The 18,566-nt window shown below is 35.4% G+C and overlaps 2 protein-coding genes and 1 non-coding gene across 3 annotated transcripts; 2 read left to right on the top strand and 1 right to left on the bottom strand.

Moving 5' to 3' along the window:
- Nucleotides 1-648: 648 nt before the first annotated feature.
- Nucleotides 649-721, top strand: TRNAK-UUU (transfer RNA lysine (anticodon UUU)). Its single transcript has one exon. It is a non-coding gene; the product is annotated as a tRNA-Lys (tRNA).
- On the top strand, nt 721-6,717 carry LOC108467259 (uncharacterized). The gene is made up of 14 exons (XM_017767853.2): nt 721-1,123; nt 1,225-1,314; nt 1,411-1,472; nt 1,632-1,738; nt 1,840-1,929; nt 2,028-2,150; nt 2,646-2,723; nt 3,798-3,883; nt 3,970-4,018; nt 4,295-4,351; nt 4,418-4,548; nt 5,096-5,179; nt 5,548-5,617; nt 6,042-6,717. The coding sequence occupies exons 1-14, from the start codon at nt 777-779 to the stop codon at nt 6,477-6,479; spliced, it is 1,812 nt and encodes a 603-aa protein (XP_017623342.2). The 5' UTR covers nt 721-776; the 3' UTR covers nt 6,480-6,717.
- Nucleotides 6,718-7,535: 818 nt separating this feature from the next.
- Nucleotides 7,536-10,923, bottom strand: LOC108467145 (uncharacterized protein At5g49945). Its single transcript, XM_017767684.2, has 3 exons — nt 9,757-10,923; nt 8,237-8,440; nt 7,536-8,144 (listed from the first exon to the last, which is right to left on the bottom strand). Exons 1-3 carry the CDS (start codon nt 10,744-10,746, stop codon nt 7,914-7,916), a joined length of 1,425 nt encoding a protein of 474 aa, XP_017623173.1. The 5' UTR covers nt 10,747-10,923; the 3' UTR covers nt 7,536-7,913.
- Nucleotides 10,924-18,566: the final 7,643 nt, after the last annotated feature.

Raw genomic sequence — 18,566 nt, 5'->3', positions numbered from 1 at the left:
TAATTTGACCACTTGATGCTACTAAATTTCTATAAATCAACTTTGATGCAACAAAAATAATTATAATGATTTTTCTTTACTTTAAGCTTGACATAAAAATTGAAGATCATATAATTAAAAGAAATTTGAGTTTTATATGCCATTATAAAATATGAGTTAATAGAGTTGATTTTAATTTGGAAACATAAAATAAAATTTTAAATTTTAGAAAAAGACTTAATTGAATAAATTTATTTAATTGATTTTGATGTTTTGAAATTTATTTATTTAACAAAATTTTAATATTATACTATAAGTCCTTGTATTTTTCATAAATTTAAAATTTAATCTTTTTAATTTTAAATTTTAAAATTCAAGTCTAATTATTAATATTGTTAATTTTTTTAAATTTATTGGTGTCCATTTTGAAATAAAAATAATTACTTAATAGTCATATAACTAAATAACAAACCTAAATTTAATAAAATAATTAAATTTTGAAATATGAATAATAAATGCATATTTAAACCCCAATTAATGGGAAAAAGTATACACGTAATCATCTTCGCTACCACAGCCTCACCGTACTCAGAAAACTACCTTGGGACAAAATTTTATCTTTTAGATATTTTTATAGATTTAAATTCTAAACAGAAGATTTTCCAACAAGCCGTCTTAGCTCAGCCGGTAGAGCGCGTGGCTTTTAACCACGTGGTCGTGGGTTCGATTCCCACAGACGGCGGCTTTAGTTTTGTAATTTTTCTTCCAAACAAACTTCACTGAAATCCCAACGTCATATGTTATCCATATACTCATTGGATTTTCCTCTCTTTTATTTTATTTCTTTCTCCCTCTTCTCATTGGATTCATTTCCAAAATCAATGGATTGGGAACCGTTAGCTGCAGCAAAAGCCTCCATCTCTCCCTACGATCTTCTTTTCCAAGCACTTGCTTTAATCCCCTTCTCCCATTATTTCTTCGCCGCTTCCTTTCTCTTTCTCATATTTCTTTACAGATTTTTGGAGATTCATTTTCTTCACGATTTACTCACTCTTTCCAGAGGCGATCCCGTTACGTTAACTTACAACTCCTGCTCCGACCTTGCCCAATCAGTCGTCGCCAACTGTAAGATACTCCAAGGAAGGTAAATATTATTATTTTTTTATTCCTGGATTTCTCAGTTAATCAGTCGAAACTCGAATTCACATCTTCTGCTTGTTTACGATTTGTTCAACAATGGCGCAGGTACTTGGCCACTCCATGGCTTTCTAGTCCTCATCTTCAGACTGCTTTCTTGAGTTTTCTGGGAAGGCCTCCTCCACTTACTTATAGACGGTCAGTTCAATTCTTTTTCTATTCCTTTTTCAAGTTTTTTTTCAATTTCATTTTCTTTGGATAAATGTTAATCTGCTAAGCGTTTATTATTCTTAGACATTTATTCCGTGCCTTTGATGGTGGAACAATTGCTCTGGACTGGCTAACTTACACGGATGGTCAGATTTTATTCATCTTCTCATGATTTTATTCTTCTATTTTTTATTTTTTAGAACATTCATGTGTGTTATTCAAATTTAAGAATGGGAGGGAATTCCTTCTTTAAAGTAATATATATGGCTTAATTTTTAATATTGTGCATCTGTAACTAATAACAGTTGTGGGTGGTACCTCCTGCATGCCTGATAGTTCCGCTGCTCCTAAAGGTGATAAAACTCCGATTGTGATTGTGATTCCTGGCTTGACCAGCGATTCTGCTGCTGCGGTAAGTTATTTTTTTCTTTTTAAATGTGTAGATATTATATTTATATTTGTTCTCTCATATTGTCGTTGAAGTAGTTAATAGAAGCGTTGCTGCGTGTACAGTATGTGAAGCATCTTGCGTTCAACTTGGCAAGACAGGGTTGGAATGTTGTTGTAAGCAATCATCGTGGACTGGGAGGTGTATCTCTAACGGTGAGTTTTGTTACGGAACCTTTTTTCTGCCTAGATTCTGAATCATCTAAGTACCATTTTCAAACTTGTCAATTCCACCTAAATGAACTTATTTTCAGTCTGATTGCTGTTATAATGCTGGATGGACTGAAGATCTACGGAAAATCATTGACCATATACGTTGTGAATATCCAGAAGCTCCTCTGTATGCTGTTGGAACTAGCATTGGTGCCAATATTCTGGTATCTGAATTCTTCTGATTATGTTTATGAGCATCACGAAAGTAGTTGAGTGTTAGAACTTGCATGTCATTTAGAAATTTTCCTTGGATGTGATAATGCTTCTTCTATTTTTTTTCTAACTGTATCACCTGTGACGATATTTATGTGCTTTAGCTGATTTATTACTCTTAACTTTCAGATGAATATTTACTTTTTGTTTCATCTGCTGCAGCCAGGTTAGGTAAAAGAAATGTCAAATCTAATTCTGGGTTTAATTTTGAATTATGAATATAAACCCATTTTCTGTTTGTTCCTAATGCACAATATTTGCTATAAAAGATAATTGTGGTTCAGATCCAGCCTTCTAAGTTCAATGTATTTTTAGTAATGTCCTTGTCCTGTTTGACAAATGATGTCCATATTGCCAAATTCTTAATATTTTGTTTTTTCCACATATAGAGTTGTTTTAGTTATTGTTTGCAAGCTCAAATATATGCTTTCTCCTTCCACTCTCAGGTAAAATATCTTGGAGAGGATGGGGCAAATACTCCTCTTTTTGGTGCTGCAGCTATATGCTCTCCTTGGGACCTCTTGGTTAGTATTTTTATTGCTATCATACAACCAAGACTCCGATCTCTATTTCATCTGCATTTTTCAAATTCTATATCCTCTTTTGCTCCCAATTTGTGAAAGCTTCTATTGCACTAAATTAATGTGTTAAGCTCACGGCTGATGGATCGAGTCACCAGGTGATTCACAGGAAAGTTCGCTTTCAATTGAGGGAGCTTCCCTATGTTGAGATTTGTAGCACGAGCCTAACCTATCGTTGAAGAGGGCTACTAACCTTAGGTTAGTTAGGAAGGGAGTCTTAAACCTTGGAATTGAAATAAAATTCTAACTTGTTTTATTACTCAGAATCATCCTTCTTAAATGGAGGTACACAGGGTTTACTCTTTAGAGTAGGAAACCAAAATTAAGGAAACTAAAAAAGAAGGGCTTTTAATAATGCAATAAGATACTTGCTAAAATAAATTATTCTAATTAGGAGTATTTCTAAAACTAAGATTACTTGTCTTCCTTTTCGTCTTCAACGCCTTTGACTTCTAGCGGCCTACGCCTCACATGTGTTGCCTAGAAAGGCATCTGTAATTTAATACATCCACTTTTGGCCTAAAATATAGGAATAGAAAAGAGAGATAAAGGAGATAGATGATAAGAGGACTTAACCATCCCTATTGAGAATAAAGTTCTATGCATTTGTTGCGAGGTAATTGCTTTTCGAAACCCCACCAGAAGGTTCAAGTTTAGAAGAACAAACAGGGATAGTCAACTGCCATTACGTTGATCTGGTTCCACATGACCTAACCATGGAACCAAGTAATTCCTTGCCTTATATAGGTATATCGGTTGAAAACATGCCTGTTTCTTTTGAGCTTAAATATGTCGGCATTTCCTATTGCAGATATAAGGGGAGAAACCTTCTGCAATTATGCTACTGCCACCATTGCCAAGTCTGTCATGGATGGCCAATGGCTGTAGTGGCATCTTGGACCACTTCCTGCTTAAATCAAATCTCACTTACTCTTTGTCTCTCATGAACTCTTAACTAAAGTGCTGCCACTTTGTCTTCTTTTTGGAAAGGTTATGTACTAAATCTCTTCTTTGCAGATATGTGATAGGTTCATAAACCGTCGACCTATGCAGAAATTATATGACAGAGCACTAACAGTTGGCCTGCAAGGTTATGCACAATTGTACGCATTCATTACTTCATTTTGCAGAATCAGTTTACTTACTTTCGAGGTACCATTTTAATAATATACTTTGTGCTTTTATTTAGGCATCAGTCTATCTTGTCTCGTCTTGCAAATTGGGAAGGCATTGAAAAGGTACTCAAAAATTTCCTACTGTATGCGAGAACAAGCATGTCAGTCACATAGTTGAAGCATCTTAGAGGGATAACATTGCTAGCTGCTTTGACACAAATAGTACTGGTTTGAAAATAGATGTAATATGTCCTCAAATGGCGATAAACTCCACCAAATCAAATGCCTCGTCTCGTTTTATTTCATCCTCTTTACTCCCAACATTGTTTCAAAGAAATTTTCAGTTTCTTTTTTCCTAATGAAGAATCTCCTAATTCTTTTCTGCTTGTGTTTTCACAGTCAAGTTCTCTTAGGGATTTTGACAACCATGCTACTCGAGTTCTTGGGAAATTTGAGGTAAAAAATTATTATTCTATTTCTTTTCCATATTTCCATTCTAACAAAGGCCACCATGCGTTTCAGACTGTGGATACATATTATAGGAGATCAAGCAGTACTAATTATGTAGAAAATGTGTCAGTGCCTCTCCTGTGTGTCAGTGCTTTGGATGATCCAGTGTGCACCAGTGAAGCTATTCCATGGGATGAATGTAGGTAAGAAATCACTCTTCATTCCCCAATAACCTCTCTTTAAAAGCCTTCTCTGCCCCATTTTTTGGGGCACTTGGACAAATAAACAGTGTGCTACTTACTTTAGATTCAAGTGAGTGGAACCATTTGATTCCTTAGTATTATTATAGGTTTATGTGCATTAAATTTGCAGTTCCACTATGAGCATGACATATTTTGTTGTATGAAACTCTTTATGTGTTCAAGCTTACATTGCATCTTATCTTTTTATACAATTAACATAGCAGTCACAACAAGGAGGGGTTTATGAGCAGAACATTTTTATTCCAACATCAAGTAAAACCTAAACTACTAGTCTATACTGCCAACACTGAAATGAGTCTTAACATGTTGGTAGTATACCTTGTTGATATTGCCAAACACTCGATTACATTCTCCACTTGAATGGTAAAGTTATATGTCTGACCCAAGTTTCATGTCATCATCAATATTCCATCATAGTCTAACAAGGACAATATTATACTTGACTTCCTTCTTTTTAAAGCTAACCTTCTGTTTGGTTTACTTCTAGGCTCAATGAAAATATTATTCTAGCTACTACACCGCATGGAGGACATCTAGCATTCTATGAGGGGATAACAGCATCTAGCATATGGTAATAATTGGCATCTTTGATACTATATACATATACACACACAAACAAAAGCTTATCTTTGTGTGTATATATATATCATGTTCACAATTTCATTTATCTCACCTCAAAACTCACATTCATGTTTCTACTTTACACCTGAGCTCCCAGTTTATGATTCGCAAGGATCCTAACAGAAGAATTTGATAGAATTGGTGGGGTTGAAAAATAACCCGTACTATTATTCATGATTGAGCATCTTGTAAGACATGCTATGACTATGTGTAATTTCATATATTTGTTATACTAGCAGCTGTGTCTGATTATGTAACAAGTTGTAATATAAGGTTCATTGTGTCAAGTTACACGGTTTCTTATTCATTGAATTGCAGGTGGGTAAGAGTTGTTAATGAGTTCTTTGGTGTTCTAAGGATTAGCCCACATATTGAAGGAAGAAAGAAGGTAAAAGTTTCAGTTAACTTATTTTGTAGGAAATTGTTGTACTTTATTTGAACAAAATGGACATATCTGCACCCATTTTGTGATATGATAACGCAGTCAGGCACTCTCCAAAGTCAAAAGCCTGTGAATTAAAATTCTCTTTTAGCAGCTAAATAGTTAATTCTCCTACCTCATTTCGTGCTGCCTGAACCAGCCTAGCAAAAATTCTCTGCAGTTCCTCCCAGCAAGGCAGTGAAATATGTGTCAAACTAGTAACTATCAGCGACCAGTGGGATCTGATCAACTCCATTAGAATTCTTAATGTTTAATGGGAAAATTGGTTAACTTGGTGACAACTCTCTTAACAATTGTGGTGGGAAGAGGCTTCTGTGTTAACTAACTGCCTGTTTCTACAAATTCATTCAACTTTAATGTTTTCTTGCAGATGCAAGGTTCTACTATGCCCAAGCCACTGCAAAGTTCAATTGATCAGGCACCTTATTTGAATGTTATGGAGGATGGAATGGTGACTGCAATGAGCAATGAACAAACAGATGCTTTTGTAGAAGGCATTTCAGACGAGGATACAACTCACAGTAAGAAGGATGAAGGTACAATTTCTGATAAGGGAACAAGTGTTGACTTGACAGATAAACTAAACCCTGAGAAGCAAATAAAGCAGCAAGTGGAGCAAAATGTAAAGGATTTGATTGTCCCTGTTCAAGGACGCATTGATAAGCTTTCACGGCGGAGCAGACAATCAATCTGGTTGCTTGTGTACATTTCCATCATAACAACTTGGCCGTTTGTTGGCTCTGTTCTTCTTTCAGTTCTTAAGAGAAGGTTCAAAACTTTTAAACCAGGTACGTTGTTTAGAAAATAGAGTTACTTAGCAGGGAGTTTAGGGTCAATCATGACCAAATACAATCTATAGAATATCATTGATGTCCTAAATTGAGGGATAATAAAAGATGCTAACTGCTCTGACCAGTAAGTATCCATTGTTGTATCAGAAAATAATAGTATTTCAAGAGGCATCCTCCTTGCTAAACTTGTAATCTCCTTGATGATATAATTAAATGCCTTAAATATGCTTGAGGCCATTTCAGCAATGAACAAAACAGGCCCTAAATAAACCTAGTATACATAACTTGATTAGTTTTCATTTTAAGTTGTGAAGAAAACAAAAACTTGAATATTACTTGTGATCCTTTTGAAAGTAGAATTACATTATAAAATTATAAGATTTGTTTGGTTCACCAAAATGTAAAACTATTTTGATAAGAATATTATTGGAATATAAGATTATTTAACATGGTTATTCTTTTGAGTAAAAAATATTTTCATTAATAAGAAGGAAAAATAACACTAATATAAAGACTTGATATACGGTAGAGATATTGCATAAAAACATTATAAATTAATGCACAATAGAGGAGAAAATTTTATGGTAATCACAACATTGAGAGGTTTAAAAATTAGTTAAAGATGCATCACATTGATCAACCGTTAATGGTTGTATCTGAGTCCAATCATTATTAGACCACTTATGTAACGGTACCAAATAGATATAACAATGTGTTTGCTTCAGTAAATTTTGAATATACGCTAGAACACATCTAGAAATAAAAATAAAATAAAACTCTAGAACCAGACTTGAAAATATTGTTTAAGCATATCTAAGTTGGCATGGGAAGTACCGTGAAAAACAATATCAGAAAAGAACAAATAAAATAAATGGATCAAGAAATAGTTTAGTTCAGACTTGAGAGAAACTAGAAAGTTATAAAAATCAAAATTGGACCGAATGTATTATTGAAAGCATGTCATTGGAATGGGACATTTTATTAATTTATCTTTAATTATATAAACTATACTCAAAGTAGGAAGTTTACCATGAAAATATAAAATAAAATAGAGACAATATCAAAATACAAAATTTCTCAGCCAATAACGAAAAACTACTTAAAATAATTAAAAATTTAAGTACTAGTACCATTAAAATCCAATCCCTTTGTCCTTAATATACTTCTAAAATCATACCCCGATTGGTATGGTGTATATTACGATAACTAAAACAAAACTGCTCAATTCGATAGACAAAATCAGCACATCAAAATCATTACTTGGGAATTGCGTTTAAAATGTCATCCATGGAAGAAACTTTATCAAGTTCCTGGAGCAGTATCTTCAGGAACATTCCGAATCGGTAGTTGACAACTAAAAATACATTCCCAGTGACATACAGAAACCAGGGAACTAATAACCTGCAATCTGCAGATGAGTAAGCATTCATACTACTAATGTCCACAGCCATCTAATGTGCGCGGGTCATCTTCATTCTTGGCATTGCTTTCTTCATCTGCCGAGCACGATCTTTTGCTTCTCTCTTGCGAGCCGCTTCTGCACTGAGCTTTGCCTCTGCCTCTTCTAACATCTTTTTCTTCTCTGCTTTCTTTCTCTGCAATGCTTCTTGCCTTGCATTTTGAAGTTCTTTGTATGCTTCTTGGGCAGCCTTCACTCTTGCAGCTTCAGTTTTGGATCGAGCCTGCAATAAGAAAGAAAAGATTTCGAGAAGATTACCAAGTTGGACATGTATTTGACAATTTGATATATAATCAAGTGTCCCAGCTGAAGCACCTGTGAGCTGAGCTTGTACCGCCCGATTAAGTCAATGTAGTATGGTACAAGAGCTACCAAGCGAGTGATTTCAGCCATGTGGTTGGCATCAGGGAGGGCAAACTTAAACAACAGCATCTTCCTGTGCATACCAGGATGTTGATCTGAAAAATGCATCGAAATGAAATTCTTTCCGTATTTCTCAAAAGCTTTGTCCCCAAAAACCTGCAGGTTATCAATCACAATTAATTCTGCATGTTAAATCTGCCAAGTAAATTTGAAGCAAACCTTAACAGGACAATAAAAGGGTAGTTACAATGGGCCCCAAAAATTAGTATGAACAACTGAACTATTTCAAAGAACCACATAATGTACTGGATAACATGGGTCATAATCTCTTCACTGAACTTGAAAGCAAAACACATAGATTATTGAAACTTAATTAAAATTATCGCATTCTCCCATGGAAAAAGACTACTACTAATAGTACTAATAAGTACGATGGTTGAGTAGCTCACACGCATGCACCTAGAAGAATTTGATAATTTTTCCTTTATCCATAAGCCATGGAGTTTAAAAGGAACTTCATGCCATGATTCTTATTAATAAAAACTTTGAAGGGACAAAAGAAGCGGAAGACAATCTATATGAAAATCCTTGAGACAAACTGTCACAAGCTCGCAGCCATCCCTTCAATCAAGACCTTAAAAAGCTAGGAATCTAACAGAGAAGAAATCCTTGATAAAATCTGATCACACAAGCTTCAGTACAAAATGGAACGAACAGTAAATTTAACACCCAACTTGTGATTTTAGCTACTAATGTAGCAATGTTCCATTCTTTTCATCCCACTCGCACAAATACATGTTTCAAAACAAATTAAAGCAACTGCTTGCCAGCGGCCTGAACTATTGTACACAACACGCTTAAGGTTTAACATGTACAGAAGCTCCCATCCATGCAAAGGAATCACAAACTAACAATTAAAATGGTTATGAATTCCACTTCTAGATTTCCTACTGATCATTTTCAAATACATCTATCTTCATTAATGTTTAAAACATAATGGATCAAGTAGGCAAATAACCCTACCAACTCTAACTAGGTATTTATCCAAAATGACTTAAAATTAACGATATGCCCCTAAATATTTTCAAAACTATCATAAAATCATGCATTGCTTCATTCAGCATTGACTTTATTGTTCCTATACTAATGAATCTCTGAGTACACACAGTGCAACAAGAGAGATCAGAGAAGAATTTCATAGAACTGTATGCTACAGAAATTCAACCATATGAACCAGGCTTGTAGCCTGCCACTTTAAAGTACTAAAACTCTCGAATCAAAACCTATGACAAACAACACTAATGCATTAGTCCCCATAAATCCAATTTCTTTACCAATCAACTAATTCAAATGAATAACACAAGAAATCCAAATCATGCTACGAAGTGGCAGAAAAAATTATTCCATTAAATCAAACAAATAATTAAGGAAACAATAAAATCAACATAAGTCTAAAGCTTTGACCAACTAACCTGCTCAAGCACAGTCTCGGTAATCAGATCCCCAGCAACCTCCTTTGATTCGGAAATGACGGATAGTTCATCCACCACCCATTTTCTTCCACTAGGAGTCGGCATCAACCCGGCAAATCTTTGTAAATCTCTCACCTCTTTTTGCATCCCTTTGGCCGCTTTCTTCTTTGCCACCGCGAAAACCACCTGATCCATTGCTTCGTCATTCATATAAACTTCAAAAGTAATTTCATCTTTACACGGGACCACCAAATTAAACAATCTCGATATCAGATCATGTCTGCTCTTTAACTCCATCGTTGCCAGCAATCCCTGGCAGTATCTTCGTCCACTCGCGTAGAATTTGAATACGGTTTGCCCTTCTTTTAACAGTAACGGCGAGTCCTCCCCTTCTCCCACACCCAAAAGACTGAAATTTTTCTCAAAGATAGAACCTTTTGTAGCGAATTTGGCTGCCCATGCCAAAGCAAGGTTCTCGTTTTCACGTTTACCGGTAAAGTAATTGACTATAAAAACAATCAAGAAAGACCCACAGGCAATCTCCACCGTGAACGACTTCTTCGGAACCGTAGCGTTTTGGGGCTTCGAGGTTGTTTTCGATTCTGGGTCATCGGAAGTAGCGGTTTCAGTAACTTTTGGAGGTTCGGGTGGTGGTTGTTCGATAGGTAAACCCTCGAACTCGTCCTCATCCCAGTAGTCGAAAGAAGTAGTGGAGGGCTTTTGAAGATCCGATTGGGACGGAGGATCCGAAGTGGGGACAGGATTCGGATCAGGATGGGATTTGGTTTCAAGATCTGAAAGGGGCCGTGAGTCGGACTGAGTTACAGGAGGTGATGGGATGGAATGGTGATGTAAGATGTCATCTTCAACAGGGTCATCCTCTTCGGCGTCAAATCCTTCAAAGTGGGAATCAGCGAGTACATGAGAGAAAGAGAGATGGGTTACGAAAAGAGAGAGGAGAAAAAGCAAGCGGAAGGAAGAAAGGTCCATTTTTGGAGTTGGGAATTTGCTGTTCTTTTTGGGCTCTGATTAGTTATATATAGAGAGAGATGGATATTATAAAGTGGGGAAAAAGCAGTAGCAGTGTTTTGTTTTGCGGTGCGGCGGCCTATATGGTAATGGTAGACACTCCAAACTCTCAAACGTTGAACCATCGACTATCATAGGCTAGCTCTTGGGAAATGCTATTCCTCGTAGTTTAATTAAATAAGTAATTAATGAATTTACAATAGAAATAAAAATTTCAATTCCCTTCAATTAGTTTATATTGATTTGTTGGTTAATCAGTTAAAATTTTTTTTAAATTATTTTGTCAATCAAATTCTGATGTTATGAATCAAATTAATCTGTCTGATTCAGTCTGGTTTTAAAAATCTTGAAATTAATTGTATTTGTTTCAAAAGTCAATATGAATTTACACATTTCATACCAAAAATTAGTATTAAAAAAATAAAAATTTAAAAGTTACCATTTTTTCATTACAAAATCTTAATGAAATTTCTTAATATTATTAGAAAATAATTTTTCTTACTCTAAAATTACATTTCTCATTTCAAATCCTCATCTTGAAACTATACAAAAATTTTCAGACCATACAAAAAATTATGAGGGTGTACCAAAAATAATGATTATGATAAAGTATCAAATTTCTTGACAGATTACAAAAAATTCTAAGGAAGTACAAAAAATTATAAGGGATGATGATATTAGTGTTTAACAATGATGAGAAAGGAAGGAGAATTGTTTGGAGGTCGATTCACTTGTGATAGGTTGAGAGCTAGAGTGAAAGGGTAAAAAGAGAGGAGGAAAAGGCTTACGATCTCTCTCTCTCTCTCTCTCTCTCTCCTTTCCCTCTCCTTCTCTCTCCCCTCCCTCCCCCTCTCCCCTCCCCTCCCCTCTCTCTCCCTCTCTCTCTCCCTCTCCCTCTCCCCCTCCCTCTCCCTCCCCCTCTCCCTCTTCCTCTCTGTCTCTCTCTCCCCTCCCCTCCCTCCCCTTAGGGTGTACCAAAAATTATTATTATGATAAAGTATTAAATTTCTTGACAGATTACAAAAAATTCTAAGGAAGTACAAAAAATTATAAGGGATTATGATATTAGTGTTTAACAATGAGGAGAAAGGAAGGAGAATGTGGTAGTTGTTTGAAAGTCGATTCACTTGTGATAGGTTGAGAGCTAGAGTGAAAGGGTAAAAAGAGAGGAGGAAAAGGCTTACGAATCTCTCTCTCTCTCTCTTTCTCTCTCTCTCTCTCCCTCTCCCTCTCCTTCTCCCTCTCTCTCTCTCCTCCCCCCCCTATCCTCTCCCTCTCCTCCCCTCTCCCTATCCTCCCCTCCCTCCCCTCTCTCCCTCTCCCTCCCCCTCTCCCTCCTTCTCTCTCTCTCTCTCTCTCTCTCTCTCTCTCTCTCTCTCTCTCCCGCCATATTCCTCCCCCCCCCCTCGCCTATCCTCTCTCTCTCTCTCTCTCTCTCTCTCTCTCTCTCTCTCTCTCTCTCTCTCTCTCCTTGTGTTTAAGTATATGTAGGTGAAGGTCCCCTTACTTGATAGTGCCATGTCATCGACAATACAAACAGTGGCCTACTTGTAACAACTCAATTTTCAGTGGTGTCGAAAATAGTGATTCGAGATCACTAAATCTGATGAGTGAGTTCGAAAATTTTATTATTTATTATTTATTATTTAGTAGTTAAATATGATTTTAGGAAGCCATTCGAATTATTGATTTGTGTTTTAGAATGAATTATTAGATTAATTGGTATTGAAAACGAGGTATTAGGACCTCAATTTCTTAAATCGAGCTGTAAATATTTTTATAAATATTTACAAAGTGTCATTGAGTTAGTATTAAAATTTTGTTAGAAAATTTTAACATTTTGATAGTTAATTAATTAAAAAGGACTAAATTAAAAAATGTGCAAAACTTGTTAAAATGATTAAATGGCTTAAGAGGTAATTAAGAGAGGACCAATAGGAAATTATACACTTATTATAAGGCTGGACAGCATGTGTGTCCAAGAAATAACAAAAAATAGTGTGAACAAGGGGTAAAATTAGAAATTTTGTAAAATTAATCTTAGAAATTGAATTTACAAGAGAATTCTAGACAAGTTCTCTTCAAAAACTTCAGAAAAACACCATAGGAGGTCCCTAAGAAGCCGATTTTTCATATTTTCACTTCATATGAGTCAATTCTTGCTCATTTCTTGAAATTTTTGTGTTTTTAAAACTTTTACAATTACGTCCAAGTATCTAATTTATTGGTTTTTGATTCTATGAGTAATTTTGAAAGTTACCATTGATGATTTTATATATTTATGATGAATTAATATGGATTTGAAGCTTTAATTTTGTTATATGAATATTTCATTAAGTAATTTTGATAGATATTGATTTTAGGACCAAATTGTGAAAAGGTTAAGAATTAGGGTTTGGTGTTGAAATTCTAAATATCAAAGGTTGTATAGTAGCCTAAAATAATTAGAGAGTGTTAATTGAGAAAATTTAGCTCAATTGATGGGTTAATTGCTTAGGCACTAAATTGTAAAAATCGTAAAAGTTAGGGTAAATGTGTAATTTTGAAAATTTAAAAGCATAAATTGTGAAGTAAATTAGAATTGAATTAGATGCTAATGAATGAATAATTTTATATTATAGATCAAGAAGTTGAAGACAAACGTGAAAAAGAGAAATTAACAGAATAGTCCCTAAATTACTACAACTTCTACAATCTATTCCAGGTAAGTTCATATGGTTGAACTTTCATGATTAATTGTTTAATTAGGAATTATATAATTTATTATTTCATATTTTTGTTATTGAATTATGATTATTGTAAAAATATGAAAATTGAATTGAAAGTTCAAATTAAATGGAACGCAAGATTAAGTACGGTCGTTCCATGACACAAGATGAATTGACGGATAAGACCATGGTTGGACCATGGCAATGTTTAAATGTAAGACCATAGCTGGGCTATGACATTTTAATGAAAATACCATATTGGGTTATGGCACCTTAGACGTAAGACCATGGTTGGACCATGGCTGTATATATATGTGTAAGACCATAGCTAGGCTATGGCATCCTGAATGATAAGATCATAACTGGGTTATGGCACTATGAATGTAAGACCATGACAATACATATGTAAGACCATAATTGGACTATGGCATAAAGAAAACGATGTACTCAAATCCATAAGTCGTTCTCTAATTTGAAAGTATTGGTAAGTGTCATATGAAATTAACATGGAAGAAATTAAGTAGTTATTGATATTGAGTTCAATCAAGTGAATTTTATTAATTGAAATTGTGATTGGCAGGAAATGTTAGTGAAATGCTTATTTAATGAATTATTGTTGTAGCATGTTCGGTAAGATTTATTTTAAAGCCAATAAACTTACTAAGCTTCATTAAGCTTACTTGTGTCATTGAATGTTCTTTGTAGATTTTCAAGAAGTTCGGAGGATCAGATCAACACATCGAGCTACACAATCCAGATTGCTCTAGTAGACTTTGTTATACATCTTATTATTTATATGGCTTGTATAGGGTTCAATCAAAAAAGAGTTAAACTTGAAATATGGTTGTGAATGATATATATATTTATATGCATGTAGAGAGTAGTAGATTTTAGTAAATCAATGAATGAAGTAGTTTTGGTAAGTTTATGCAAATGATTTTTGTGATGATATACTATGTTTAAGATATGATTTTTGGTTTGTATTGGGTTGCTTGGTTGAGACATGTTAGTGTATTTAAATGTTGTGTGCAGGTTAGTATTAAAAATGGTGAGAAAAGTGGCATTGAAATGGCCTATTTTCGTCCACACGGGCGTGTGTCTCAGCCGTGTATGACACACGGCCTGGCACATGGGCGTGTGTCCCCTACACCTTGCAATTTTAAAACAGAATACCCAGGTTTTTACACACGGCCTAGCACACGTTTGTGTGGCTTGACCGTGTGACCCCTGCACTTTGCACACAAGTCAGAGAGTTACATGGGTAAGGGCATGACCGTCTGTCTCACATCGAATGTTTACACGGCCCAGGACACGGGCGTGTCTCTTGGCCGTGTGAGCCACACGGTCTGGCCATACGGGTGTGTGTCCTCTATTTCTAAGAAAAATTTTGACATTTTACGAAAAATTTTTAAAGTCTCCGATTGGGTCTTAATTTACTTCTAACACCTATTTTTGGGCTTCGAAGGCCCATATAAGGGACCATATGAGTGTTATATGAATGAGTTATGATATGTGTATTAAAGATTATGAAACAATCGTATTTAATCTGAAAAGTCCAGTAATACTCTATAACCCGTGTAATGCCCTGAATAATTTATTCCTATCTCTGTAAATATCTTACACAAATAACTGTCTGCTTCAATGGTTAAGTGTTCTGGATGTGTATATGAGGTCTTAGGTTCAAGTTCCAGATTTATTAATTTTGATCTAAGTCTTACCTTTGTTCAGTGGGCTTATATTTAATGTTATGTAAACCCATATTAGAATGAGCTTGTTGGTTCGAGTGGTAAGGGAACTGGTGTGTTGGAGGTCCTGTGTTGGAATCCCTGTACAAGCGTGGGTATTATTTTTGCTCAGTTGTCTGATAGAGTTTCGGTGGAGTTAAAATTCTAAAGTGGTTGTAAGTTAGTGGGTTAGTAGGAGGAAAATTAGGGAAGTTATCAGATTTCTGATTCTGTCTAGTTTTGAAATCATTTTCCCAAATATTTCTTCCTGAGTTTTCTTCCCTTCCCCTACATTCCACTTTCGTTTTCTTTTCTTTTTTCTTCAAATTTCTATATTTTATTGTTCGACTGTCTTGCTATAATTTTTGGATTCGTTAATAGGCTGGTAAGTAGTTGGATGATTGTTAACGATTGGTTTTTCCTTAAACTATGGGCAATCTTAATAATAGTCGATAAGTAGTAGTAATCGATGAATTCTGTTGTGTAGGAGAAGGTTGTGAGGCAAGAAATTGCTGTTCAACAGCTTGATTCAAGGTGGTAAGCCATATGCGAGACACGACCGTGTGGTCGACGAATGCATAACTGTGCATAGCATACGACAGTATGATGGCATGAGTGTAGCTGTACGGGCCACACAGGCATGTGGGCCCATACGGGTATGTTACACGGGCGTGTGGATTATTGGGTCAGGCCGTATTGGCCACACGGACAAAAGCCAATCTAGGTGTGCGGGCCCACACAAGTAATCCACACGGGCATATGGGCCCATTTTTCTAAAATTTTCCCTAAGGTTGCATGGGTCGTACCAATTGACTATGGGCTTACCGTAAGGTCGGTAAGGGCTAATCAAACCCCAAAACTGTAGCTCTAATGGTCTGATATTCTGTTTTGAGTATGTTAATGCTATGCATGTCTGATTGTTCTGATATCTGTACATAAGCATGTTGAGCATGTCTAGTATGTTATTCTATATATGGTTTTGTATATGATTGCGGGGTGGGATCTGTATATGAGGAGGAAGTATTCTGTTCGACGTTAATCGCCTTTATGCTGGTAGCTTGGCTGCATATTGTCTGTTATATGTCTTAATGGCACAATATGGTATATAGGGATGGGCGGGTGTTTTTAACCCTACATGGTGTGATGGAATAGACGTAGTTGGTGTGTAGAGGATGGGAGTAGGATTCTACATATCTGAAATTAAATCTGTTATCTAAATCTGAATCTAAAATTGAATCTGTTTCTATATTTGACTGTGCATAAAATTTTGTATGTTTGTATGCTTAATTCTGCTGGGTTACACACTAAGTTTTTGTAAACTCACATCTGTTGTCTGTTTTGTCAGGTAATCTACAGATTTAGATGGATCGGTACGGCGGGGCCTCTTGGTGACCACGAGTTCATAAACCGGTTATGTTTATGGTCTTATTTTAAATATTATTTTTGGATTTTTGTAATAATTGGCTCTTCAAACTTTCTGGCTAATTTTTTTTTGGATTTGGATTTTTGTTTTAGTATTTAATTTGCGATTGATATCTGAAAACTATGGTTTCTTCTAAAATAAATGTTTTTCTAAGAATACAATGTTTTCGTAAGCTTCTGCTAATAAACACAATTTAAGACTAATTAATTAATTGAATAAATGTTTTGACAATGGATAAAGGCATATAGGAGTTTTAAAACTGAAATGGTTTTAATGTGTAGAGTTCGATATCAAAATCCATTTTTTTGTGACATCTCGAAATTCAGCCATAACGTTTAGGCCGGGTTGAGGGTGTTACAACCCTGTTTCGGCAATGGATATGGGTCAGGGTTGTTACATTTATTGGTATCAGAGTCAAGTTTAGACGATTCTTATAACGAATGTAACATGTAAAGTGTCTAGAAATACATGTTATATAAATATGTGATAGTGTGATGTGTATGATTCGATCTAATCATTATTTTTCTTATAGATTGTAAAGATGTCAAATAGATCTGAACATGCTGAATGTGATGAAGCTAATAGCAGAGGACAAACATCTGAGCATGGGACAATTAGTAGTATCCCAATTTCTCCGATGCAAGAACATGAACTCAAAAATATGTTTCATGGGTTTATGAACCAATGGTTTGATGAATTTATGCAAGAAAGAAATTAGGCTCAGCAACCTCCTCCCCTACCACACTATCTGTAGCTCCCCCAGTTGTACTTTCACCTTCTCCGGTAATTGAATCCAGTAAATGTACTCCTATAAAAAAACTCAAAAAGTTTGGGGCTAAAGATTTTCGGGTTAGGTCAAATTATGATCTAGTGAAAGCTGAATATTGGCTTCAGAATACAGTGAGAGTTTTTGAAGAAATGGTTTGTTCCCCAGATGATTATTTGAGATGTGTTGTTTCTTTATTAAAAGAGGAAGCATATAATTAGTGGATGACTATACTGGTTGTAGCACCAAAAGAGAAAATCACTTGGGAATTTTTCCAGAGTGAATTTAAAAAGATGACAAGAGATATTTGGATAAAAGAAGAGGGAATTTCTTGACTTACGACAAGGTAATCGATCGGTAGCCGAGTATGAAAAGGAATTTGTATACCTCAGTAGATATGCTCGGGAAATTGTATCAATTGAGGAAGAAATGTGTATTCAGTTTGAAGAAGAACTGAACGATGAAATTAAAACGATGATTTGGGGTAATGAAATATGGGAATTTGTTGTTTTGTCAGATCGTACTCAGAATATGGAAGAGGTGTACAATAGAAAAATGCAACAAAATAGAAGGAATAAAGAATCCTACAAGATAAGTTTCTCTAAATCATTTTTAGCATTTTCGGCTAAAAAGTGTAAAGATAATTTCAGTCGACCCACCTCAATACCGGAACAATCAAGTAAGAATAAGATGACTCAACAGGATTTCAGGGTAACTATTAAACCTACAGTTAATGTAGGCAGTGTACAGAATGCTCCTAGGTCTAAATGCAAGTATTGTGGGAAAAGTCACTACGATGAATGTAGAGGCAAGGTAGAAGCTTGTTACAAGTGTGGGCCATTGATCATTTTATTCGAGACTGTCCTCAATTGCTAAAAGATGAGGGAGAACAAAAAGAAAAACATATAGTCACTTCTCAAAGAAGTAAACGATCAGGCCAAAGCAGTGTTACTGGAACTGCTCGTTCGAGTATGAGAGATTTGGCTGCCCCGTCAGAGGTTAGGGCACCTGCATGTACTTATGCTATCCGAGCGAAAGAGGAAGCTACAACTCCGGACGTAATTTCTGGTACATTTTATCTTTTTGATGTTATTATGTATGCATTGGTTGACCCTAGGTCTACACATTCTTACGTTTGCACTGCATTATCATCAGAAAAG

This window comes from Gossypium arboreum, chromosome 2 (assembly GCF_025698485.1).
Source record: "Gossypium arboreum isolate Shixiya-1 chromosome 2, ASM2569848v2, whole genome shotgun sequence".
In the NCBI taxonomy this organism is placed as follows: domain Eukaryota; kingdom Viridiplantae; phylum Streptophyta; class Magnoliopsida; order Malvales; family Malvaceae; genus Gossypium; species Gossypium arboreum.
This window is presented reverse-complemented; position numbering and strand designations above follow the sequence as displayed.